The sequence below is a fragment of the Vidua chalybeata genome, chromosome 5 (assembly GCF_026979565.1).
Source record: "Vidua chalybeata isolate OUT-0048 chromosome 5, bVidCha1 merged haplotype, whole genome shotgun sequence".
Lineage (NCBI taxonomy): Eukaryota > Metazoa > Chordata > Aves > Passeriformes > Viduidae > Vidua > Vidua chalybeata.
The window spans coordinates 25,924,235-25,952,203 of NC_071534.1; the positions used below are offsets into that span (position 1 = coordinate 25,924,235).

General features: G+C 39.8%; 1 protein-coding gene across 9 annotated transcripts in view; it reads left to right on the forward strand.

Moving 5' to 3' along the window:
- Positions 1-8,792, forward strand: part of RESF1 (retroelement silencing factor 1) — a 29,010-nt gene extending 20,218 nt beyond the window's left edge. For 8 of the 9 annotated variants that reach the window (XM_053943017.1, XM_053943013.1, XM_053943016.1 and 5 more), the window contains 3 exons: positions 345-5,649; positions 6,386-6,460; positions 7,603-8,792. In XM_053943017.1, coding sequence (XP_053798992.1) covers positions 384-5,649; positions 6,386-6,460; positions 7,603-7,745 — 5,484 coding nt within the window. In that variant the 5' untranslated portion in view covers positions 345-383 and the 3' untranslated portion in view covers positions 7,746-8,792. Of the gene's footprint in view, positions 1-344; positions 5,650-6,385; positions 6,461-6,836 lie in introns of all 9 variants that reach the window. The other variant, XM_053943020.1, reaches the window with a different exon arrangement.
- The last annotated feature ends 19,177 nt before the right edge of the window (positions 8,793-27,969 follow it).

A 27,969-nucleotide genomic window follows, 5' to 3' on the forward strand; every position in this document is an offset into this window, starting at 1 on the left:
TGTTTTTGGATGAAGATGGTAAATAACAGCAATCTATTGTTAAATTGAAAGGCTGATAGATAATAGAATTAGCAGAATAATGTGAAGGTTTTGTTAGTCATTAGATAGTCAATAGAGTTGTTAGTTGCTTTTCTTTTTATACTTTAACTGTGTTCTGGGAAACAATTCATGCAACTTGACATTGACAATATTGATGTCCATGGGTTGTGCTAGTGGGGTTACTCTCCTACCCAGCAATTTAGGTTCAACAGTTCTGTTCATGATGCATTCTAAATCACTTCTTAGTAAGTGAAATAGGTCTTGATCAAAAGGCTGTAATTTTGTAATTTTTTTTTTGTTTTTAGCATTTTGATTTTTCCTGAAGAAAAAGAAAACAAGAAAAGATGGACTGGAATGTAAGGCCAGTCCAGAATGCTGATGCAAATACAAACCTGCAAAGTGAAGGAGCATGTTTCACTCCGTTACTTCCTAATGGACATGCCTTTCCTCAGACAAATGCCAACCCCTCTAAAAATGCATGCACTCATGCTCAAAATAACCAAATAGTGTATATGCCAACTGTCAATGTTGCCTTCCCTGCTGTAAATGCTGAAGGATTTAAAACTTCAGATCAAACCTCACCAGGAGCATCTGTAACTGGTAATAATTTTTTCATGTCAAAATACTCAGTTAAAAGACATCAACAAATGTACGTAACAGGTCTAAAACCTCCCATTCAGAATTCACCTTTGCGGCCAGAGATGACACCAACTTCTTGGCCAGTCTCTAATCCCTACAATTATCCCTGCAGAAATGTACCCCCCCTGTCCTCTCAAATGAACACGGGAAATAATGTAAGGAACGTACTTGGAGAGCCTCAGTACACCAATACCAGCGCTTACACCATGCAACCGGAAATGCTGCAGCATAATTCCCTGAGACTTGGAACACTACATCAAGGTGGCATTCATCCCCAGAATAATTCTTTTCCTCTTGGTACTTCCGGGCAACATGTCCAACCCCAAATATTTAATTCCAATAATCAGTGTAAAGTTTTGTATTCAGTGAATCAAAATACTGGGACAAATGTACAGATGCCACAATTTCAGCATAGTCAGACAGCACCTGCTCTAGGAGCAGAAGCTCCTAGAGGATGTTCTGCACCGTCTTTGTTGTCTGCGAACTGTGTTTCAAGACCTGCTGCACAATCTTCAATGGGTGTACCACAGGAAATGCAAAATGTACCTAATGGATACAACATTAACCAGCAGAGGTGCTCACTGGATCCAAAAAATGCTCCTGGGTATAACAGTATTCAGCAACACTGTCAGCCGCAGCAATCTGGAGAAGTCAGTCAATCCGTCAGGAATGTCTGTAATCCAAGTGGAAGTGTGACAGAAAATCGGTCTTTTAGTGAAAGTTCTGTGTCATCTCCTGGCATTCCCAAAGAACTGCTTGATGTTGTGAAAGAAATAGAAGCTCTTTCTTCAAAGCCACTGAGTGATCCTGCTTCAGTTCCAGAGAGTCAGACTAGTAGTTTGATGAATGGGCCTGTTAATGCTCAGATTTCTTCAGCGGCAGCAACACATGGAGTAGGAATTACAAAGGAGAGACTAGCCTGGGAGGCTGAAAAGCTGAAATGTCTTAAAAAAAGGGTTGTCCTGCTTGAAACAGTTCATAATTATAAAAAAAAAATCTATCATGAAAAAAATGCTCTTCCTCTTCCTCCTAGTTATCCATGTTCTCCTTCTAATTGTCTTCCATGTGTACCCAAACAAAATGTACAGCCTTCCCCATCTGAAGCAGTGAGGACAGAGAGGCCCACACTCATGGTTTCACGTGAAGAAAGAAATGACAAAAACCTTGCCAGTGCTGATAACAGAAGATTGGAGGTGGCTCAAAGTAACCCTCAGGTGAAGCAGGGAAGTCTTTCATCAAGCTTCACTCCTATTCCCTCTCAGAGCAAAGTCCCAGCTCAATTTAATAATCCTGAGAGCACTGTGGAACAAAGAGATGTGCACGCCTTGGCCTCTTCTCAAGGAACTGTGACTTCCTCAAACAATGCTTCGTGTTTTACTCAAGCAGGGAGCTCTGTCAAGACTGCATCAAAGACTCTGCAAATTGGCCCCGAGAACTCATCATTTCTTCAGTTTGTATTGAGCAGCACAAATGTGCTGAAAGAGAAGACAGCTGGTGCTACCGCTGATAAAATACTGACGAATCTCCTGTGTAGTGAAAAACCACTGCTCGATACATCTGTCTCAGGTGGAAGCTTGTTAAAAGACACTAGTGAGAAGAACGTAGAAAGTCTGAAAGGTGAGCAGGCATCTGTGGCTCACACAAAGTCTCCTGCATCAGAAACATCTGCATCTGGTGATGCTCAATTGCAGACTGAGATAGCTCAGCAAAAAACGCCGTTTACTGAAAATGCATCCTGTAGCCAGAGCAATTGTAGTTACTCTATGGAAGAGCTGGTTGCATGCCTGCGCTTGTGGGGGAAGTATCCACCAGAATCTGTAAGTGTGGAAAATAAACAGTCAAATGAAAGCCCCACAGCAAATCAGGTTTCTCCCTCCAATCAAAACACAAAAAAGGGAGAAAAAAAAGATGTTCTGGCTAGCATGGATGAGGCTGTTTTGCCCATAACAACTACCTCTGTGGGACAAAAACTTGATACACTGACTCCCAATTTGATAAAAAATTTTGAACCTCAAGTTGCAGTTGTCTCTCCTTTAGTACTTTGTGAACAAAAAACATTAAATGAGCAGGCAGGCAAGATCCCAACACCTGAAGGTAAAACCTATCCAGCGATCAACTTGGGGAGCACATGTAGCTTGCAAGAAGAGGGGGAAAATGGTTTAAGTGTGGCAAATACTGCCAAAGGAACAATAGAAAATGCTTGGTCATCACCCAGTGATTGTGTTCTGGAACAAAAAGTAGACTCAGATTTGCAACAGATCAAAGTAGGTGATGAAACCCAAAGGAAAGTTAGTCAATCTGCACAAGATGCAAGAAGAAATCTGCAGCTTGGATTACAAAACAAGGCTCCTCTTCCTGAATCAGGCATAAATTTTTGTAGTCAAATCTCTCAAGAAGGTACAAGAGACCATGAAGACAAGCAAGGTGTGTTAGAGGCAGGAGATACATCCACAGCTGTGCTGGAAAATGACATGTTTTGTATTTCTAGTGTATGCTCTCTTGTTGAAGGTGATAAATTTTATAACCCACAAATAGCAGGCATGTTCAAGTCAATTTATGAGACACAGGCATCAGAAGGAAATGTGTCTGGTGCAAGGCAAAAGGAACAACATCCGGAATTGAATAAAATTGAGCTGAGCAATAACATTGCCCAAAGAGAGAGCTTGCTGCTAAAGATGTTGGAAGAATCATCAAGTCATTTGGAGAAGGAAAGCGGTGGCAATCCTCTTAAAGCAGTTTCTACCTCTGAACAAAACATGTCATTCAAGGCATCTTTCAAGCATCCTGAAAATTCCTTAGAAAGTCTTGCTAATATAAATCAGATGTTAGCTCAAAATTCACTGGATTCCTCTAGCAGCGTAACTGCTAAAACAAATGCACCTGCTGTTCCAGGAGGCCACAGTAAACAAAATTCCATGCCCAGTAAAAATAGCACGGAAAAGGATGTGAACTTTTTTGGAGCAAAACCTAGTAAATATCTAAAAGATCAGCTGCTTGCTCTAATGAAAGAGTTTCCATATGGCATTGAAGGTGCTGATATGCTAACAAAAGAAGCAGCACAAAATCGTTCAGTGGCTGAAGGGACAGAGAATCAGTCTCAAAAAGAGGTTAAAATTTGTGACAAGAATTCTCATTTGAAGGACCCAGTAAATCAGACTAAAATTGTAGCGTTAAGATCTGATCAGGTTCAAGAACTGTCTCCTGGGCACAACCAGTGTCCCTCTAGTGACAGCAAGAGAGAAGTGAGTCAACAGTTAGAAAAGGCTTCAGCTGACAAGGACAACCTTGAAGGCAGTATCCAGCCTAGTCAGGATCTATGTGAGAAGGAAAAAACCCCACAAGAAACTTCTAACCCCAGTGAAAAAAGTGAAGATCGCTCCTTAATGGGTGGTGTATCTGTAGCTTATAAAACACCACATTGTCCCTCTCAATTAGAAACATCTGGTTCAGAGAAAAAGGATTGTCAGCTTTCAAAAGCTGAAAATACTGACTCTGCAGAGACAGAAGAAAACAACCGTCAATCTGATACCTTGAAAAAGGAAAACCGTGCAGTGGGAGACCTGACAATTTCTGAAAAAATCCCAGACAGTATTAGCAAAAATAAAGATATTTGCAAATACACTTCTGAAATTAACAAAAAACCTATGTTGAAGGTGGATAATGAATGCAAACTGCCTACCACACAGCAGGAAAAAACTGGACCAGTTAATTCCTTTGAAAACCTGGATGCTGATAAATACATAAGCAGCAGTTCGAAGGAACATCTGCAAATTGACAAAGGAACCCAAGTGTCAAGTAAAGAATTTAATTTTTTCAAAAAAGAGCACCAGACAGCCTCCCAGGAGTTACCAGAAAAAACTGATCATACATATGCAGACACCATGGCAAAGTTGTCCATAAAGAAGGAGAGAGTTTTCAAAACTGAGTCCCTTTCAAAAGATACAACCAAATCCGGTTTGACCATGAAATCCAAAACAGACATTCACCAATCTGTGAAGTCAGAAACTGTTGAAATTAAGCACTCTGAAGTCAGTCAAGGGCAAAAAATTAAAACTTGTGAAGAGAACTCAGCTGAAGAACAAAACTGTAAGGAACAAAAGGAGGTGCTTAGGCAAGACGTAGGAATTAGTGTCAAAGAGCAAGTGAAATTACCAGCAGAAATAAAACATAAAAAATTGAGTAGTTACCGAGCTGATGCTGTAAAATTCTCAGATAGTAGCACTGTAGGCTTCAAATCAAGACACACAAAATATTCTCAGCATAAATCTGTGAAAGTTCATCCTTTGCAGGAGCAGCCATACAAACGGAAGTTGAAGGAAAATATGGTTGGGAAGAGAGAATTTAAGAAAGCAAAGCTGGAAGAGGAAAGACTGAAACAATCCGAAGGGAAGAGTTCTAAGCAGCTTGCACATAATTGCTTGCTAAATGCTGACAAAGTTAAAAAACTGAATGGAGAAAATGGTTGGAAACCAAGGAGTTCCTTAGCAGATTGCTCTGTGCTTAAACTGCAGAGAAAAAGGGCTCGATCTTCTAGCATGTCTAAAAACTTCTTTTCTAGCAAAGAAAGACATCTTGACGGTCAAAACAGAGACAAGTGCTCTGAGAAAATGTTTCCTGATAAAAATCTTCTATACCTAAACAGAAGAAATAACAGACTAAAGCTGCATCTTCAAAAGGAACCCAAGAAACACTACCTGAACAGAGTGGCATTTAAACGTACAGCACAGGAGCGCATCTATCTGACAAAATTAGAGACATCACCTGTCAGACCTGTCTGGCATAGAACCACCAAAGTGTCACAAAGCAGCGACTCAAAAAAAGATGTGTCTGTCTCGACAGTTGAGAAATCATGCAAACAGGAAGTCCTTGAGTTCAAGCTGTGTCCAGAGATACTGTTCAGAAATCCAGCCCCTGGTGAAGAAAGCTTAGCTGCAAAAACTTCTCCAGAAAGAGATAAAGTCGTTGTAGAAGGTATGATGGTCTCTTAAATATTCATTTGTAAGTAATAACTATGTATTCATTTTTAAATTTGTGTTGCACAAAGCTGCAGACAGTGAAAACATGGGACTGTAGAGGCTGAAGGCTGAGATATCCTAACTTGCTCTCTGACAGACCACAGCTGTGTCTTCAGCTGAAAAAGAACATGGGAGTTTTCCTTCCATTTTCTGTAAGTCTTAGAGAATGAAATTGGAATACTTTAGAGCATGTCAGTTTCAAGTAACTTTGGGAGAAGTCATTCTGCAGTACTTGTAGAAGTTAGCTTGATATGGTTGTAGAAAGTAGATTCCCTTGGCATAGTTACCAAAGGTGATCTGATCTGTATTCACTGTTCACCTGGTTGTGCATAATCTGGCTGGTCAGAGGAGGGAGAGATCTTCTGTGACACTGAGGAATAGAGTGGGCTTAGGCCAGACATACCCTGCCCATAGTCCCCATAATCTTTGCCATCTTTGCTTTAAACATCCATTTTCCCTTCTTCCCTACCGCGTTTTTCAACATTTTACATGGTGCATTCTGAAGCATATTATGTCAAATGTTGTATTTTATTTTTCTTAAGCTGCATATATCAGCCCTTGGAGTCATTTTCATACCCAAAGGAAATTTCCTTTTGAGCGCGCTAGTATATGTGTTAGAATTTAATGCTGAATAGAGGCCAAAACTTGTGATAAAGGAACCTCAGAAACATTTTTTTAAAATTTCTTTTTAGGTGTCAAGAGTAAAAAAGAAGATTGGTTAAAATGTGAACCAGTGAAGCAAAAGAAACTGGAAGAGGTCTCTACAGGTGAAATGACTTCTGAATGTCCCATTTGAAGTACAAGTTAAATCTTCTTTGCTTGGTTTTAGATGTTCCTTTACAGTAGTAAACTTTAATAAAGCATTTTAAATTATTATTTACTCATTCTCCTGATTAAATGGATACGACAGAATAGACTTAGAAGTCTCAAAGATTTGTGTATCTTTTTATTGCTTTATGAATATGTTGGAAATGTTGAAATTTTCCTGTGCCATTAACTTGGATGTAGCACTAGTAACAGCATTTAAATACAGTTTTAAATTGTATATAAAGACTCTTTCATGCTTTAAAATATAGAAAGTGATGTAGCAGAATCTAGTGCAAAAACAGAAAGTGATTTTTTAAATAAATCTGGCTTTCACAGTACGTTGCTGCTGTCCACACATAACACCTGTGCTCACAAGTTCCAGGACCTGTGTGTCCCAATAGTCTGGACAAGATAATCTGTATGACACCCAGAGGAAAAGTGGGGCCACTATTACATCTTCCTCATTTCTCTTGAATGGAAAATTGCTTTTTGGATGGTCTTTTATACCCTCTAGGAATCAACTGTCACAACAGTGGCAACTGTCATCTCAGGATCTTGTTTGTTCCATCCTTTGTGAATCTTGGGTGAGGTTGCTCCCAGCTGTCCTTGTTTCTTTGCTTTAGGTACCTCTCTAGCTCTAGTTTTGTTTTTCTAGTGGTCTAACAGGAAACAAAATGCATTCTGTAGCCTTGTTGCTATCTGCTTCTTAGCTTTAGAACAGAGGGCTTGCATGCTGATACTTGTGGTGTTGCAATTAACATAGTTTGCAACCTTTGCATCTTTTGTTGCTGTTGCCTGTGTCCTTGGGCTTTGGTCTGCCATCATTTTAGCTCTTCCTCTTGCTTCTTCTCTTCCTTTCACAAATGCATGTTTTCTGTCGTACCTTTCTTAATACTCTCCAGAAATCTCTCCTGTGAAGACACCCAAATAGCCAATTTGTGCTTAAAGATGCATTGGAGATTGTTTTAAATCTGGAGTGCCTGGTGCTTTAGGAAGGAAGTTTGTGGCATCCTTTTTGACACTGGAAGGTCTTAGGTGCCACATGCATAAGGAGTAGAGTCCTTTGAGACTCTTGCTTTAACATGCTTGTCCTGTCTTGCAGCTGAGGACAGTATTCCCCTTGATACAGCTATACAGATCCTGGAAGGAGATGGAGAGACTCTTCACATTCCTGTCAAAGACTCAAAAGAGATGTTTCAGACCTACAGGAAAATGTATCTGGAAAAAAAGATGCAAAAGTCTTGATAGCACTCCTGTATCAAAGGTCTTACTGAGAAAAAAAATGCCAACACTAAAGATGAATTTTTTTCTGTTTACTTCATGTTGCTTAATAATTGTAAAAGCCCACAGTTTTATGGTGGGTGTTAAAAAATTCCTTCCCTTTTTCCTCATATTTGTGAATAATTACCATCTTATTCTGTATTTATTGTCCAAATATCCTTTGGTGCTGTAAATGCTGATTTAAACGTATTGTTTCTTTTGGCATTTTTGATTCTATTTTTTTTTTTTAAGATAGAGTAGCTCATTGAATCTTGACCAAAAAATAACAAACTCATTTAAACTGTCATAGCCTGTTTTCTTTCCTGATTCTCAAAAACTTCTACTTATTATACTTTCCATTGCTGGCAGTGGGAAAATACTTCTGCTCCTAAGGGACTGCAGTGGATTCCCAAGCATTACGATTCTGTTTCCCACTCAGAGTAGTCTGATGGTTTTGCTTCTTAAAAAGGCTTTCTGTTTTTGTAGAAACTTTTTTTTCCTAAGCTGGGAATAGAAATATAAACCCCTCAATGCAAGCATACAGATCAGGGGCATTTATGAAGTATTTATGCTGCTACCCAGTTTTGTTACATTTGTTTTTGTGGAGCTTGTATGGACTGAACTCTGAGTTCTTAGTTTGAACACAGTGTTGCAGACCGTTAGTTTACTGAAGACTTCTCTTGCTTGTCTTTCTCTCTTTCTTTGCACTTTTATTGTTGAAGTGCAGGGAGTTCGAATTCACTCTTGTCTGGATTATGTTGTTGAGTTCAGCTAGACTGTAATATAATTTCTTTGTTTATAAAGTGTTAGATAATGTTTGCTTACACATTCACTGTGACATAACAGTTGTATTTGTCATTGGCTATCTTTTGTTTAAGTGCCTTTTCACTGTTATTCAAAATTTTAAATCAAATCATATTTTTACAGAGATTTGGTACTTGATTCTATCTTACTAAACCTTTTCGCTGAACAAAAAACCTGTAGATACTTTACTGAACAATTTTTATACTTGAAATAAACTTTTGAGGACTACATCTTGTCTTTTTTTTTTGTTTTAAAAATATGAAGTTGTGCTTATTGCAGTTAGTTAAATAGGCATTGAAGATATTCCTGTAAGGGAAATGCAGCTTTAAAATAAGTGATGGATCTTCCTTGTTAAAAGGAGGTAGTTGCAAGTTTATTAGTTTCTTTCTCTCTCTGGATGCCAAACTATTAGTCTGTGAGGAATGTTGCCACTGGAGGATTTTGTAATAATGTTGTCAACTCTGAAAAGGTTTTTCATTTTCTTGAGAGTTTAGTTACATGTATTATACTGCCCTCATGAAGGAAGATTTATTGCAGCCTTAAGTGTACCCAGTACAAGCAACACAGAATTCCTGTCAGGAATTAATTCTGAGTTTTGTTCTGCATACTGATACATGAAGCTGACATAAATGCTTGAGTGAATTCTTTTCAGTAGGAAATTATTCAACCCATTGACCCATGATGTTTATGTTCTAAATATTTGGAGAGGTCTTCTCACTGATCTTGTGCATCCAATAAGCAAGAATGCCAGTTTTGAGTCCCAGTGGAGGCAGCTGTGTCTTCTTCCTCCCTTATACCAAGAAGTAGATCTCTGTGACAATGTTTACATGGTGATTTGTGCCTACACTGATTTGGTATGGCTGGGATCTTTGGGATAGACTTTTTGCTGATACTGGAATCTCTTTGGTAAATTGCTGTGGTTCATAAGTTGGCCACTATCCATTCAGACAGCTGCTGGAAGGAAAACATCTGTAAGGAGCAGTGTTAGGGCTGCAAGGAGTACCTACAGAGAAAAGCCTGGAGACCATCTGCTCCACAGAATGAGCACTGTGGATCTGTGCATAAATGTCACATGTAAACACCAGACCTTATAGTGGTCATGCTGGCTTGACAGACAGATACAGAACAGATACAACGGTCTCTAGCACTGCCTGTTTCACCTGTGGGCATCTCCAGCAACTACAAGATAAATGGGCAGTCACAGGAGCCAACAAGAAAAGCTTTCCATATGCTGCATCTCAGCGTTTCTGCTCTTCATCTCATGCAGCTATGGTTGAACCTGTTCTGATGTGCAAGTACATCCAATGCAAATTTCACCCCTGACAAGACCTTATGTTTAACAGCTGCAGACAAGATGCATGAGTCACTAAACCTTAAATTTTGAAACGTTATGATAAAAATATACTTTTTATAGAAAGAGTATGGGAAAGAGAGCACAGGACAAAATTGACATGTTTATTATTTGGAGGTGGCTATTCAATAGACACGGTAAGTTCTTAGGGTTTAATGGCTCTGTAAACTTCACTGATTTTGTGGACTTGCACTCATTTAGTACTGTGATGATAAGTTTCCATACACAGTGTAAAGAAAGGCTCTCAGGGATTAGAAAGTGCAGTAAGATGAGTAGCCCCACTGCTGCCTGTGAGGGAGGCACTCTTCTGGGTTAGTGCAAGGGGCTTTCAGCTGTTCTGTACTCCTGGGAGGCTTTGTGGCAAGGGAGGTAAGAAACTGCAGAAAGCTGTTCCACAGTGTTTTCATGAAAGCCTCACTCACTCCATTGTTCTGTGTGTTGGGAACAGGAGAAGGGCCAAATGCATAGTTAATGAGGACTAGACATGGAAACCTGCAGGTGCTGTTTTCTATATGGAGCTGGTCAGAGGTCTTCCTGGGATTCCAGCAGAAGAAATCCCTGTTGTCTTTTTGTAGCCCTGCTCTGCCCATTGCCTCAATGAAAGAACTGAGTGTATTGCACCCTGCAGTGATTGCAAGAGGGGGAGAAGAGGTGCCTGGGGTGATGGAGTGAAGCTCGGCTGGAATGGGGGAAAAAAAGTGCACCTGTGCATAAATATTTGGGGTTTTTTTTTTTTTTTTTTTTTTTTTTAAAGAAAAATCAAAATCACTGCTCAAATGTTTTTAATAATTGGAAATTAATTAAGTTAAATTCCCTGAGGCAAGTTTCACCATGTAGCAGGATGCTCTGCCTAGAGTGTGAGTAAAACAACTCAAACATATTTGGAGAGCTCTCAGTGGTGAAGGCAGAACAGGGTGTCACACTGCTTCCCCCAAAAATGAGCTTAAGCACAAGTACCAAAGTAAGTATATCTACTTGCCTTACTTGGGAGACTTAGGCTGTGTATCCATGATAAGATACAGAAGGAGAATTCTGTTCTGAAATAACTGTTCTCCTGTCCTGACTTCTGTTACTCCAGTGACCCTTCCAACAGGGACAGGTTTCTGTTAAAAGCTTGGTGACAGGGTGGATTAGCTGTCATCTCCAAGAGAGTCGCTGCCTGTTAGCAAGGTCTAACACAGACTTGATTTCCAGCAGTTGTTGTTAGCTCCTAATTCTTTGTCCTTTTTGTGTCATGTCCTTCTTCATTTGCTTATCATAATTTGAATCTAAATTCTTGAAAATTAATTGCTGAAGAAGCCAATCCAGGTTTCTCTAGAGAAGGTTGACTGATTCCTGCACTCCCAGCTTTTATTTAGGAGTTAGCCATGAATGTGGCAATGGGTTTCTTTCCCTGTTACGTCAATACTGTGGCCTGTGGAAGATACCTCTCCTTTTTTTTTTTTTTTTTTTTTTCCCAGAGGCTCATTAAAATTATTATTAAACTGAAAATTTGTATTAAAAATAACCCCTGCACTCATTCAGGACGTTTTTGATAGAGCCTCTGGTATGAATGCAGAAGCACAGATGCAGAGAAGAAAAGCTCGTCTGGAGCGTGGTTTGTAAACTGTTAGACTGAATGTTTAAAGTTGCATTTCTCCTTTCTGCTGCACATCAATGGCCTCATGTCCTTTGTTTACAACTTCTGACAAATCCTTTTCCCTTCTCTCTGAGTTTTTGTAAGAGAAGCTGCAGGCAGTGGAGGGTCACAGAAAAGGGACCATTGAGCTGAGATGGGCCGGTGACAAAATTGCCAAAGCAGCACAAACATATTTAGCATTTCTTCTGTAGGACAGAGACTGGTCAAATCACAGACTTACTACAACTGCAAAACGGTGAGAGAATTGCTGACCTGGAGATAACATATTTAGCTAATTGCTGATTAAACATCTGGTAAGGCCATAGGGTTGATGTTGCAAAATCCTAGTGCTCGAACCAGCTGCAGAGCAAGAGAGAAGGGATCAGTTGTCTCTGGGTGAGCCTGGGGAGCTGACTCCTCAGGAAGGCAGCTGTGGGATGTGGATGGAGTGGGGGGCTGCCTTTGGGACAGACTCAGAGCTGACTCCCCAGGAATGAGGAGCAATCTGGCTCCATAAATGAGCAAGTACAGAAGGTCACAGGTCACTGCAACCTAGAGGATGAAAGGGAAAATCAAATACCAAGAGGTAGGCTTAGCAAAATAGGATAGCATTGAAAATCCCACTGTCTGGGAATCCACAGCTACAAAGAGAAACACCTCCATGCCATCTTGACACATGACCTATCATGACCTATCATGAGCATGGACCCAACAGCTGCATCTTGCAGACCCTCTTGAACTGGGACAACTCAGGATTTTGGGGTGCTTGTTATACTCCACTTTGCTAATATTTATCATACCTGGACACTGCTAGGTTTATCATAGTTCCATACTTGTTAGGTTTAGGCAAACATAACTGGCATAATTGTGTTTTCCTTGTGTTTGTAGTACTTGAATTTATCTGGCAGTTTCTCAGAGCAGGAACCTGCAAGCTGTGGGGCTGGAGCCTGGAGAGGCAGAGGCACTGTGTAGCTACAGAGACCCAGTGTGTTCAGCCTGTAGAGCTGTCTTTGAAGCCTGGAGGGGTATCAGAGGGCACTTACATCACTCATAATAAATCTCTAAGGGCATTTATTCTGCCCTGCACAGACAAGGAACATATTTCTACCCTAACTTAAGGAAAAGCTAGAGTCTCCTAAAAGAAAGGGAAATAGATTCTGCAGTCACTGGCTAGCAGTGGGGAAATAGTCTGCCTGGGAATTACAGTAACCCAAAGAAAAAGGCATTGTTGTATTAAAGGCTTAAAATTATGAGAATAAAATTATTGTAAAAGGAGGATTCAGAAAGGAGAAATCCCAGAAGAACTGGATGAGAAAAGGCAGAAAGTATACAGAAAAAAAAAAAAGTTTAAGCTGCTGTTATGTTCAATGAAACTACAGTGTAGTATTAAACTAAGCACTGGCTATCACCACTAAATCCACTAGATGACAGTGTGGAGACTGCATTCAGCACTACAGCAACATCTGTCTGTTCTTTAAGGGCCTGTTGTCACTGTCTCGCTGCTAGGAACCCAAAGTTTGCAGTGTGCCTCTGCTCCCACCCAAGGGCTTCACCCCTGTCAGCGGAGAGAAGGTCATCTTGGTCAGTACTGTAACACTGGCATGAAAGAATTGATCATCATTTCTCTGGCACTGGCTGTTTTTTCCAAAGCCTAGAGCTCCAGGGACTTGGATATGGGGAGTGGTAAAAGAAAGTGGTCTGAAGGATGGAGGGACACCTGCCATCTCTCTGCTGTGCCTTGCAACCACGCATGGAGGGGGACAGACTTTTTAGCAGAGCCTGTTGTGACAAGACAAGGGGCAAATAAAGGAGTTTTAAAGGGTTTTAAAAGGGAGAGGCTAGATTCAGACAAGATAAAAGGAAAAGATAAGCGTGGTGAGACACTTACATAGGTTGCCCAAAGAGGTGGTGAATGCCCCATCCTTGGAAACATTCAAGGTCAGGTTGGATGGGGCTCTGAGTCTCCTGGTCTTCGTGTGGTGGCCTGCCCAGAGCAGGAATGTTGTGGGCGGCACACACTGCTCAGAGGGCACTAAACCATCCCATTGCTGGCAGTGAGGCTTAGCTGATCAGCCCTTCCCTTCTGCTGGGTCTCTCCCCTGTTAAAAAAGATGCCTTAGTTTGAGAGATAGGAAATATTAATCTGTTGTGCCATTTATTCTAGTGCAGCTTACCATCCACTGGAACCTCAAAGTGCCCTGAATTTTGTCTTAGCCTCTTACAGATGCTTGAAACTGGCATTTGGCAGTTGTCCTGGTGATTTTATAACACCCAGGATTTTAGGATTTTTGATTCATATGCTGCATAAACTTGGCCTTATATGGGATAACATGAAATTCCACAAGTGAGAACAGATGGATTTTCTTTTGCTCTGCTTTTTCTTTCCATCTAAGGGAAGATTTGTCAGTCTAATTTTCCTTACTGCCTTTTCTGTGGCTAGAAAGAGGAAAAGAAGTGCCATGAGTGATCTCACTTAATAACAACCAGTCTTTCATGGCCTTTGTATCAGGCAGCTCTGTTGAAAAGGATTTAAAAATCAGCATGTCTGTGAATCTTTCTTTTCTTCTAAATTAACCATATATTACAATTTCATAAACAATTATTTCAGTCTCTTTATTTCTCAAACACAGTATTATTTATCATTAAAGGCTGCTTTGAACATAAAACTATTAGGATGCCCCTTATTAGAGTGGCTTACTGCAGCTCCCTTTCTAATGAATTTTTTGCTTTATGACTTGCTGGCTGAGTTTGGGCTCTTACTTTAAATCACACAATTGATTCAGTGTTCAAAGTCAGTTTATCAGACCGTATCTTCATGAAATTGCCTGCCAGGAGAGTAGCCAAGGCAATGAAAAATTAGGATGGAAAACAAAGTAACCTTGTTTTTATAAATTGTCAAATGTTTGGGCTTTGCTTCTGCAATCCTTAAACTCAGAAGGGTGGGGAGCTTCTGACGCCAGCCCAACAAAGCCAAAAACAATCCTCTGGAGTGGCACTGCTTCCTTCTGGAAGGGACAATGGACAGCCTGGGAGTGGGGCAGCTTCTCTGATGGGTTTGTCATGTGGCTGGCTCCTTTTTCCTAATTTTCCAAAGAGATGTCTGCAAATGCCTATGCTGTAAATTCATTTTGTCAGTGGAGTGTACAGGGAAGGTGTCAGGCCCCAGGAAAGCCATTGCTGATGCTACCAGCAGTGCATGTGAGTCTCCTTACCTGTCATATAAAACTATGTAGCAGCAAAATACACTTTACAAGATATCACAGTTGAAGTGATGATGAAAGTCATCATTGGAGAGGATGAGGTTATGGTGGATACTTCAGGAAAAAGGTTTGTCTTTTCTCAGCTAGGCTGGTCTTACCTTGGTGAAGCAGAAATCGAGGGATGCCATGAGGGAGACATTTAAAATTTTGCTGGCACAGAGCTGGGGTGGTTTGTACATCAGAGATCTGAAGTCACAGAATCATGGCATCATTTAGGTTGGAAAAGATCTTTAAGATCATGGACTTCAGCCATTAACCAGCACTGCCAGCCCACCACAAAGCCACGTCCCCAAGTGTCACACCTACAAATTTTTTAAAAATCTCCAGGGATGGTGACCCAGCCACTTTCTTTTGTTCCTAAAAGTCAAGGGCAAAAGCTCACCTGCCCAGGGATCAGACAAACATCTCATCACCTTGATAATCAAATTTATCTGCTTTTATTTTTCAGTGCATAAGTCACAGCAGCTCAGCTGGGCCAAGCTTGGTATTACACATACCTCAGTGGTTTGTACGCAGGGACAGAATCTGACCCTTTAAAATTCCATGATGTAAAATCTCTTGGTACTTATGGATTAAGAATTACCATGGTAAGTACTTCCTGAATGTGCAAGTGCTTAATTTGGGTACTTGGACAAAAAAATCCTTGCACTGTAATGCAGTATAAACTTACAAATACTTGACTGTGCAATGCTGCCAAAACAATTTGTAATTGTCCAGCAGAACAAAGAGTTAAATAAGTAACCAGGAAAAATCCTGATTTTGAAAGAAATATCTCATTTTGCATCTTCTTCTCAGAGAACATTATTCATATTAAATATATGTCCGATCTTTATACAAGTTTTAGTCACTTTTAAAAATACAAATATGAAGTGTTTTCCCTTTAGGGTTTTGTTCTGAAAGTGCTAAAAGTTTGCATCAAACAAAGCAGCTTGAAACTGAGCAAGGGAAACACAGTTTGCTCTGACTTTTCATGAAACTACAGTAACACAGACCAAATTTTGGTTTTAAATGAGGTAGTGCAGCCCCACTTGGAGTCAATTTGTTGTGACTGCTAACAGAACTTGATTCTATAACCAATGAACGTTGCTGCACTGTGCAATAATCACATGAATAACTTCATAGGACCAAGCCATATTATCTGAAAAATAGTTCTTAATTTTAAAAATACTTTAGAGTGATTTGTCACATGAAGCTTTTCCAACATTGTGCATTGCATCTTGGATGTTGCTTTTGAATAACCTGAGATGCTCACTATAAATATGGTCAGACACATTTTCCATAACGCTATGAAAATCCTGTGGCTCCCACAATGAAATATTCATATTTTTAAACTAAAGAATGCACTGGATTGTGTCAAGGAAACCAAGACATTAAGAAAATGGACATTGACACGCTAATTTGTATCATACAAGATGCTGCAATTGGCATTTGCAGTTAATTGTAGAAGTCCTTCAGAATGAAACATTTTGAGTAATTTGGAAGAAGTTGAAGTTGAACTTCAGTATATTCTTCATTGAGTACAATGAAGATAATATTTCAATTGTTCTAATTGTAAACAAAGTTTTCTTAGTGGAAAATTTCAATTCTGCAAAAGTTGTTTTTATATTCGGAAAGGAGCCAACTGTTTAATGCCAAAAAGACTTTTAATCAACTGTTCAGTACAGGGTCCATATGGCAGAAAATAAGACCTGTAGTCTTTGATCTTATTTGGGTTTCATCACAAAGAAAGAAACATATGATCAAGACTACTCTGAACTGTAATTAAATGTTGTCCTCCTGTTGACCCAGTTATCAGAAGCTACTTCTTCATGTGAGCTGGAAAAATCCAAGTCAGATTGGTGTGACAAAGTTATGCACCTGGGTTGGAAACAAGAATGTAGTAACTGTGCTGCTCTGATGGGCCAAAAAAGGGGCAGAGATGCATTAATTGCTACTTTGATGGTGCTTGATGAAAAATACATATAGCAAAAGCAGAAGGGGTCATAATGAATTACTTTTAACTGGAACCTTAGATCTTTGGGTGTTGCTTTAATATTTTCTGTGGAGCAAATAAACAAAGATCTAGTTAAATTAATCTGAATAACTTTGTCTCCCCTCTGGTAGAAGATGGCAGGGCTTTGTTAAAAAAGGAGTTGTTTGATGACTGATTTCTGAAGAGAGTAAGAAGGTAGAGATCTGGCCTGGAACTGGGTGGAACAAAGCTGAAGCTGCTTGCCCAGAAGTTGAGGACTGGAGGTGTGGAATATGGAAAAATGATGAGGAAAAGAATTTCTTGCAGGCCTTGCTGTTAGCAAGCCTTAGCTTTGTATAATTTCTTGATCCGTTTTCAGAGTAAATCTGGTGTTTAGATACTCCTCTGAAGGCTCTGTGAGGAACTTGCTCTACCACATCCCCCATGAACAAAAAAGCCAGACCCAGCCTGTGCTCACAGCCTGGGGTACCCTTGGGCTGTACAGAAGCTGCAGGTAAGATATGGATGAGCCAGGAGTTGCTTTCTAGGTCAGGCAAATTAAATACATCAAATTGGTGGCTACAGAGCATTTATTTGGCTTAGGAACTGAAAGCACTGGATCTGAAGGACACAGGACTCATTAACAGCCCCCTGTTAGCACAAGATACAAGGAAAAGGAAGTTTGGGCTCAGCACTGTAACTTTTGCACATGAAGCTTATCCAGGGCTTTACCAATTGGATTAAAGTTTATTAATTCTGGTAAGCAATAGTGGGGTAGATGATAAATGGAGGAAGAGACAGGAGATGGCAAAAAGCTATTAAAATCTGCAAATCATTATATGAGTGCCTGTTCTGGATTTAAATGTGTTAATATAAATTAATTATGAACTTGCAATCAAAGGGAAGAGTGGAGTATTTATGGAAGGGGTACAAAGTAGCATAATCTAAAAATAAAGTAGTTTGGGCTGAATAAGAGAAGAAATGGGGCCAAAAACCTTCCAGTCATCTATCTCCAGCTTCCATGTGTTGATGATAATTTGTCTGAGTTTGTTCTCCGGTGCTGCAGAATATTACAGGATCCAAAAGCCTGACCCATATGGAAATTTCTGCCGGAAAATAAAAGCTATTCATGTTGCTTTTCTGACATGAGTGAGGTCTGACAACAGTGCAAATCACAGGAGTACGGAGAAATGCAGCTGAAAAAAATATTTTAGAAGAACTTCTTCCTTTTCCCATAAGAATATACATGCACCCTTTTGTCTGGGAACAGACACCAGGATACAGGTCTTTGGGGACAAAAAAAAAAAACCATGAAAAAAAGCTGATGGAATTTATTAATTTTTAAGACTATTCCCGCTTAAAAAAAAAAAAAAAGTATACATGACCATCCCCCCAAGAAAAAAAATCGGAAACATTTCAGTTGAAATATGCTGAAAGAAAACCAAATAAAATATTTACCTCTACATCTAAGTTTTAGACTCTGGAAAGATTGAAAGATACACAGACATTAAATGGAAGCAAAACTGTCCTTTTTATCTGGGCCAATTAACTTGATGTTGCATTGTATTGAGACACTACTTAGATCTTCATATCTGGTAATGTGATTTAATTTTCAGTAAGATGTGTAATACCAAGAATTACAAATAATTACCACCTTTGAGCAGCAACATTCTAAAGTTGCAAGACTCAGTGGGGATATAAAGAATCTCTATATGTACCTGAATAATCTGCAATAATTTTTAGGTTGAAATACTTAATCTAGTTGTCCTGTGATTGGAGATGGACATTATCATCTTTCCTGGGCACGTATAATTTGAAGAGTCTTTTCTCAAAATCTGTTAAAGAGGTACTGATGTAACCAGTGCCTCTATAGCCAGTAAAACCAGTTCATTATTGTTGCTGAAGAAACAAATTTCTCTTCCAGCAATACTAATTTCTTACAATACCTATCTGCCAAGATGGTTCTGGTAATTATAGTTCTTTATCAAAGTGAAAACCAGGTCTCTTTTTGATCAAATTCTTAATCTATCTTTGGCACTTGCTGGGATGTGAGCTGGAAGGAAATTAAATGCTGATGCTTAAGGCAACACTTTGATTTAAGCCTGTCTCAAATTCCTTGGCATCGCCTTTAGAAACTATGTGAAGAAAAATGACTGGTTGTACATGAGTGCTCCATTCTTTATTCTTCTTATTTCTCTGCATTTCCTGAGTTTATATGATTTGACTACCAAATTCGGAGTTCAGTCAGCTTTTAGAAAAAAAAAGTCTAATTTTTCCTCCTACCCCTGATTAGGGAGAAAAATGACAGATATGCAAATGTCATCATTTTGCCCTATGGACTCCTTGCAAAATTTAATCCTGCACATGAAAACAATGCTGCAAACAATTGAAAAGCTCACAATTTCACTGGAGAGCAGATATCAACCTCACAGGAAGTCTACGTCATTGCGTTCTCCATTTTTCCCCTCACTTGTGTAAATTTCTATTGTTCTCATGTCTCCACTCCTCCAACTTTAAAAGTTTGTACTTTACGATTCAAGATACATAGATTTTCTTTAAGGGAGAAGTAGTGTTGTTTTTGTGTGTTTGATATAATTTTCCATTTCTCACTATATGTAATTTTTGTAAATAGTCATTCTGATGAAATAGAAGACAAAGAGCTGTACTATATACATATACCCCATCTGATGTGTTGTCTTTCTACTACAGCACTGATAGAAAAGAAAAAGTCATAAAAGCAATCTTGGATTCATATTTTTTCCAAGATACTTCTCCAATTTCTAGCAAGTTTTAGTTTAGAAACTTTCTCATCTAGAAATTGTATCTACGTAATGTTGTCTAACTGTCCCTAACAGACCTTTCCTTCTAGGAAGCCATCTAGTAGCTTTCAGAATTTATTTATACTTTGGGCATCCAAACAAATCAGGATTTTATAAAATAACAGGATGCTATGTCCTGCAATACAATTAGGCACTACATGTGCCAGTGTTTTTTTTTTTTCATTTGTCTTTGACCTGCTGCTTGATGGTTTCACGGAGTGCTCCATGGTTCTACTCTCATGAAAAATAATGACTAAGCATTCCCTCGCTACCTGCTCCACATCAGTTATGTTTTTCTAGACCTCTATCATGTCTTCAGTTAATCTCTTTTTTCAAGATGAGGAAACCAAATCTTTTTGATTTCTTCTATAGCAGAGATGAGTCAGAAATAGGAAACAATCTGACTCCCCTTATCTATATCCTTTCTAGTTGTAAAATGTCATTTTTGCAGTGGCCAGAGCCTCTCAAAAGACTGGGTACACCACAGCCTTATGGAGTACCAAAAGATAGTTTATATTCCATTCCTGGTCTTTTTGCTGCTCAGGGGATAGAAAGTTTCATCTTGCAAATGCCGTCTGCAATGACGTAGGAGAACGTCTGGTGAAAAAAGCTGTTGAGAATGTAGAATTAAGGTCACTTCACCGTGTGCACTACTCTGCATTCATCTGTGCTGCTTTTCTCTTGCTGGTTTGTTAGCTGGGCAGTCCTGCCAGATCTTTCTGTAACTCCTGGCTAGCAAGTTAAATGCTGTCTCTCTGAAGCATTAGCCCTCCTGGATAAAAAAAAACCCAAACCCAGCAGTGATAGAAGTTTACATGCCACATCTCTTTGAAGGTTTTTTTTGCTCACCCTCTGTTTGCTTCCAGTTGTTCAGCACCCTACAGTGAAAGAAAGAAAAATAAACAGAATAATTCTTTTTTTTCCAACTTACTTTGCCTTCCAAATTTTCAGGCAAACCATTTCCTTCAGTTATAAACTGAAGGCAGAGACTACAGGTAGGTTCCCTGACCTACCTGTCGAGTCTCCATGAGCAAAATTTTCAAAACCAGACTATAAAGACAGCTGTGAGAAATGGCAGAATAACTGCTGGGAGTGGGAGGTCTTTCTAAGAATTACTCTGATGTTGCAACCAGAAAAGCCTGAGACATGGGATCAATTTGTTCACAATGAGTCCTTGCTGGCTTTGGCACATTTCATTATACAGAGTGAACAATAATTGGTTTCATTGGTATATAGCTCTTTTATATGTGTTTTTAAGGATGGAGATACATCACATGTGTATTTTATCAGTGCTCTGTCAGCACATGGCAGCTGAACCCAGCAGCAATGACAGTATTATTTAGATTAGAGTTTTTATATAGATATGCTGTAAATTTTCACTTTATTAATGGCTTTGCAGGACTTCTTGTCTTCTATGCAGTATAAATATGAAATTAAATCACATAAAGAAGTGTAGCTTTTGTTGTACAACTTCATAGTATCAGTGGTAGGGTGGCAGGAGAAACCTGAGGAAAGCAGAGAATATAAAGGGGAATGGAGAGAGCACAAAAAGAAGAGGAATATGCAGAACAAAGTGCTACATAGTGTTGAAGGTGGATTTAAGAAAAACAAAGCTACTCAAAGACCAAAAAAGATTTTTTTTGATTCCCAGGGAACCAATTGAATCTTCTTGGGAACTACTGACATATAAACCTGTGAGGAAGAACAGAGAGCAGAAAAGTAAAACATCCATGCCTATGGCAAATAATTCTTGCAGTAGGCATGAGCTGGCCCTGCCTGCTGTTCTTTGCTCTTCAGAAATGTCTGCAAGTGATGCAGTGGGAAGTGCAGGAACACATCTGGAATGTACCACAGAAACCTGCCCTGGCCATTTGAGAAACCAAACAATCTGGGCACTGCACACCTCTGCTGTCTCTGTGTGTCAGTGTGGAGCTGTGTTATTGGTTAAGATGATGAAATAGTCTGTGGTGCAGGAAAATGTGATTTTCCACATGTATTGGCAGGTCTGCAACATCCAGCATGAAGGATTGTTTAGAGACATACTCATTCCAGATCTCATTCCTAACTCAAGGAATAAACACCATTAATTCAGAGGCATTCACTGAAAACATCAGTTCTGTGTGATGTGCAGAAAATGAAACAAAAGACTGCAGAGACCTTTATCTTTGAAGGGTTTTTTAAAATTCGCACTGACAGTCAGTACCTCACGCTCCAAAGACTGAAGCATTTATTCATGTAGAGGTTAAGTGCAGTCAGAGGAAGCAGTTTAGCCATGCTCAAACTAATCCAGAATTGGGACAGCCTGTCAGTTTAGATGGAAGGGTGTCTGGGGAGCTGTGCCTCGGGCATTGCCTGACCCCAGTGTCCCAGCATCCCCATCCTCCCGGCTCCCTGAGCCAGCCTGGCAGCTGTGATGCTGAGCACTGAACAGGGTCAGGGAAGTAATCCACCAGCAAATTTTGGGAACCTGTAATACATTTTGCTTTTCTCTTTAAGCAGATCACTGGTTAGAAGGAAAATCAGGAGTCTCAGAGTGGCTAATGTAACCTCTACCTACATTTATTGTATCCAATCATTACAACCACAGCTTATTAATAGCAATAATTGAAAAGAAACTTTGCTTAATAGTGAGGTTTCTTTTCCCCTTAGGCTGCCAAAAGCTTTCCCGTATATAATCTCATTTTTCAACATCATTTCATCTATCAGGCTGCCTATAATAAGTATTTTACTTCATTTTTTAGTGCTTAGTCACCCAAGTAAATTTTCTTCTGATATTTTTGTTCAAGCTCCTCTATTAAGACAGCAGAATCTGGAGCACACACAGACCTAGACTGAAGAGAGAACTGCACAGGGGAGCAGGCAGCTGGCTTGTCATCCCTAGCAGTTCCTTTCCTGACATCCATTTCCCATGAGTATGGCAGCAGCAAGGTACTGTTGGCTGTGTTTTCCGAAGGGACAGGAAGGGAGGACCCGTTTCACTCTGTGGTCATATCCCCAGACATTACTGACAAGGATCAGATGGCAGATTGCCATCTCTGAGAACAATTCCCTTCACCCTTGGTTCTGTCTCTGATCCACTGACAATTCTCAGCCAGTCACTGAAGTCTCACACATTTCCCATACACTTTCTGATTTTGTTTTTTTCTTATTGTCATATTGACAAAGACATCCTTCCATCCCTCTTTCTGTTTCCCCCCCACCTCCCACCACTATTTTTCTAGTTCCCGTCTACCACAGGTGAAAGAGAAACACCAATCTGATACTGTCAAACTCAGCCTACTTAGTTCCCCAAGCTGGGGACAGGCTGCATGGGGAAAATGCACCTGCAGGGCTCACACATGAAAATTATCTGGGATCTTCACCATGCCCAGTGAGTTGGCACAGCCAGTCCTGGACGAATGTGAAATTGCTCTGCCCAATCTGTCTCTCTGTTGGGCGATGGGTAGCACCTCAGTGTCAACATGTGATGGTCCCACCTGAAGAAATCTGCTTCCATGAGATGTTGGATGTTTTCAGAACAATGCCTCCCCTTAATCTCTGTTATTCTGTATTACGCAGGGACTTCTGGCTGGATATCAACATAGGCCACCAGCAAATTTCTCCATGATACCACCTTCCCAGCAGTTTCAGATACTGTTCTCCAGTGGCTTTTTGATCCATGGCCCATTACAAGGCTCACCTCACTATATTTGCATTATCCTATCAAGCTATCATAGCTCATGATGCTCATAGCTCATGATGCTCAGTAACTCAGCCCTCGGTCAAGGCAAAGTCATGATTCTCCTCTAATATCAGTATTTATAAACAAGTGTAAAAATAAATGTATGTTTGTGTGGGTGTTTAAGTCTTGTTTTATATTTACTTAACACCACATCTCAACTGCTTCTTGTAAAAGACAATGAAAAAAATATTCTCCTTGCCCTTTTCTTTGGATAACCCTGGAGTATAAGTGTGTGCATTCTGTTTCAGCTTTCTGTGGATTGGTGTCCAAGAATGCCAGCTAAGGGCCAGAGAAGTCATTCAAGAGACTTGACTGCCCTGACCATTCCAATGTTCAAAACAATTCCCTCATCCTGCTAATTCACTTTCAAAACATGTTCCTACTCTGACATGACTCTCTCTCTTGCAGAGAGAATCTGTGACAAGCTTGCAAATTAAGCTTCCCCTCTGCATCTATCAGTAAATTGTCAAATCCCTTAAAATGTAGCAGCTGCCATTTTCTCACAATACTAAGGAGAGGGATTGCTCTTAAAGAAAAGGAGAAGAGGAGGGTTATTATTTGATTTTCTCCTTTTAGCACAAGCACAAGGCACATGTGTTGCCTTCTCCATAGTGGTGAGTCTTCTTATGGAAGGTGTTTCCTATTTCTTCAGTTACCTGTCAGTGACAGCTTTGGGTGATCTGCAGCTGACAGCACAGCAGCTGTCAGGAAGGCAATCAGGTGCCCACATTTATTTTTCTGTGGTTGTACTGAATGCTCCAGACCACCATCTTTCTTACAGGGAAGTTGATGTCTCCGTGTTTGCAGACATTGTTCCATTCATATCCCATAGATAAATGTGATGATAGCAGCTGCCTGTGTTCTCAGACAGCCTGAAAAGCAGAAAGATTCATGAACTTACTAATTTTAAAAGGAATAATAAATGGTAGTTGTCAGGCATCAATGTTATGTAATATCAAGATATATTACCTCTGCTCATCAAAGCAGGCAAGAGTGAGAGGTGATCAGAGATGATGTCAGTAGCAGAAGTGAGCTGTTCTGCAGGACTGTGCAGCCTGTGGCATTCACATTCTCTGAACAGAGAGACATAATTCTCTCTCTCAGGATTTTTCCTGGAGAAGCACAGAGAGAAGGATCAAAACAATCCTTATCTCATTCGCTGTGCCTGTGTTTGTCCCCATGTGGAATGTGTTTGGAGATTGTTTACCCAAGGTGATTGCTTGATTGGATTCTGGAGATGGTTGTTTGGATTCATGGACCAATTGGATCCAACAGCTGTGTCGGGACTCTCAGCAGAGAGTCACTGGTTTTTCTAGTTAGTGATAGTTCTTGTTAGTGTAATATAGTTATAGTATAATATAGATTAATAAAGTAATTAATTAGCCTTCTGAAATCATTGGAGTTCAGAGCTCATTCTTCCCATGTGTTGGGTCGCTTTTATGATATGCTATCACAGCTACTGTATGACTTGCCTTGCAGCCAGGTTTTCACAAACTATTCTCACTCTTGTGTTCTATGTGGGACATCAGGGAGCAGCTGCTTTGCATGCTGTCCTATATAACTGAGTTGCTTCAACTTTTCACAAGCCTATTTTGGGACTTACCAAGAGCTGAGCAGAAGGATAGCTCTCTTCTCATAATGTCCCCTTCCACAAGCAGAACTACTCTCTCTTCCATCTTCTCCCATGCGACCCACACTCACATTTGCCTCTCACAGCCTGTTTCTGAAGCTTTTCCACACAGTATCTCTAGCAGCTCATAAGGGGGAGCAGTAGCAGATGGGTTCCTTGGTATCAAAGGAATTACCATCTGTTACTTCTCATTTTCGTGCACTGCTGGCAAAAATTTGACTGTTTCTCCTATTCTCCCTTGATCCTCTGCTGCCCAGTTGGGCAAACAAAGGTAGGCAAATAGCAGCATCCCTCTTGCCTTTTCCCCTACTTGTACCAGGAACTGTTGTGAGCAAGGGTAGCACCCAAAGGTGGCTATATCCCCACTTCATATTCTCCCCATGCCAAGCTCCATCTGCTGTGCCTTCAGAAACTGCTGATCATTGAGAAGGAATAAAAAAGCCTAGCAAGACAACCTCACAGAAACTTCCAATTAACTTTATCTCCCTCCCAAATGGTAGCACATATCAGGAAAGGCTCTGGCACTACAGGATTGGTTTACTCTCATCTTACACTGTATTAATGTTTCCCAGCTAGTTACATTCAGATAGCTAGTGTTAAATTGCAACACAACCTTCCTACATATCTGTACTGATGAGATTTTCTTTTGAAAGAAAAATTTTTCACCCAAAAAGACCTTACCATGTTCCCCTTCAGGAGACCTCTAGGAATTCAGTCATGTTTTGGGGACTGTAAGGTGAGGGTTGGAAACTGTTCCATGCTCATGATGTTTTTCTATTTTGCAGGTTAAGTTAGAGTCCATCTCTCCTGGACCTCAAAAGTTCATAAGTTCATTAAATAATCTGTTGGAAGTGTTTTGTTTGTTTCTTTGTTTTTGTTACTTTGGGTTTTTGGGGTTTTTTTTTTTGTTTTTTTTTTTTTTTTTTTTGGCTTTTTGGGGTTTTTTTGGTTTCGTAAGAATAACACTCTTGATTGTAAGGAAATCTGGAACAAAATACCAGCCAGTCTTGATCTGGCTCAGAAATCAAAAGGCAAATGAAAGTAGCCCAAAAATATTACAGCAAAGCAAACCACAAAGAAAATACCCTTAGAAAGTTTTATGGGTTTCAATTTTTTTTAAAGGGTTAGATTTCACAATACAGAATTCACATTAAATAATTTTATGCAGTATCTGTTTCAGCTATTGCAACCAGTGTCTGTAGGTTGAATAATGTGATTATTATAAGAAGAAGCATTTCTAGTATAAATGCAATTATTGAAAAAAGTTGTAGAGAGGATTTTAAAGTAGTTAAGTTTGCAGTACCCTGCTTTGTGATAGAACAATCATTTAATCCAAGATGCACCAAAAGTGATTAGGAAAATTCTCACGGAAGTCAGTCTCCAGTTCAAGATCTTAAATCTCCTAATTGGACTTTGACTCCTCTCTTAGCTGAGGAAAATAATTGTAGCTTTGATCCAGATGCCTTCTTTGTAATCCATTGTTTTAGTGCTTTGAATACACACCACCCATTCCGTATTAGGTATTTTGATAAAAACCTAACAAAATCCAAGTTTATAGGATAGTGCCATAAACCTGGCATCTTTCCCAAATGCCACACTCACTTAATAGAAATGTACTGTAATTTTCTTTGTGTTGTGTGCTCTGCATTCATTGTAATGTGTGTTTAGAAGCTGACTAATGAAATATTAGCTTAGAGCTCTTGAAAAAAATCACTAAATCGTATGCTTTTTATAGTATCTGAATCCAATTTTCTTCACATTATCAACACAGTGTTACAATTAGATTCCACATAAAAATTTCAGTTTCTCTCTCAGTGATCACTGTCTGTAAATGTTTTTAGTCATTTATACACAATAAGGAATGTAAGGCAAATGCTAGCTTTAGCAGAAATAAGTGCCTTTTGAATCTCTATTTAATAGGTGCACTGTAGATTCTAGGCTGTCAATTTCAAGACAAGGCACATTGTTATACAGAAATTCATTCCCCCACACTAATGACTTCTGAGGAGAAAAACTAGTCAAAATGGGATCATAACCTGCAGTCTGGTTCTTATTTTACAGTCAGATCACATTTCAAATGTGGGATCTACCTGTTATTCTGGTTTTGCCAGCTGCTTTTGCCCATGCTGTGGTGATAGGAGGAAGCTGAGGAACTGAGCAGCTCTGCACATCCACTCAGTATAGAGCTGTTGGCGGTGACTTGACATTATAAAAGGAAGAAGGAGACTGGAGGAATAATGTATAACTTCATTTCACTTCCCAGAAAGACACTAAAGATGACTGAGAAATTGATTTGTGAGAGTCTGGAAAAAAAACACAACAAACCAGAGGGTTTGAAAAGTGCCAGAATAGAACTGCCAAGAAAAGAGGGCATTGTCCTGTGCCTTTTGGCATTGAGGGCAGCAGCTGGCTGGGGGGGTAAGCAGCCATGAGAGGCTTTGGGCATCTCTGCTGGAGCAAAAAGCCTCTTCTCTGTGTGTTGGTGTTCAGGAATACATAATCACAGAATATGATTATATGCAGATTTGAAGAGCTCTGGGAATCAGGGGTACAGACCCAAATCTGACTCCGACATGGTTCCCAGAAGAACATGTTTTATATTCTATCGTTATATAACTACATATTAATTATTAAACTTATATTGTTCTATTGTATACATTGATCTCATCCAAGCATGGATTTCTTGTGATCCCCCCCAAACCCCTGAACATAGTTTCTCATGATTCTTGTTATGATTAAACAATAATTATATCTAATTACTAAGCAATCATCACATCTAACAATCATATAATTTATCATATAATGATTACACAGGTGCCTTTTCACATGATCTAGCAAAGATAAGGCCTAACATTTTCCCAGGGCCCATCAAGCCCAACTTTCCTTCCAACTCCCCAAATTGCCCATGATTTTAGAAACCTTTTTACTATCATGTGGAGGGACCAGGTGTTCCAGACAGAAAACTCCCCTGGTCATCCCCACAGGTGCCTTACCTACCTCAGGAGGGTCCTTGCTGACAGCTTGGCCACAGTGTGACAGCTTTACCCAGGGTGTT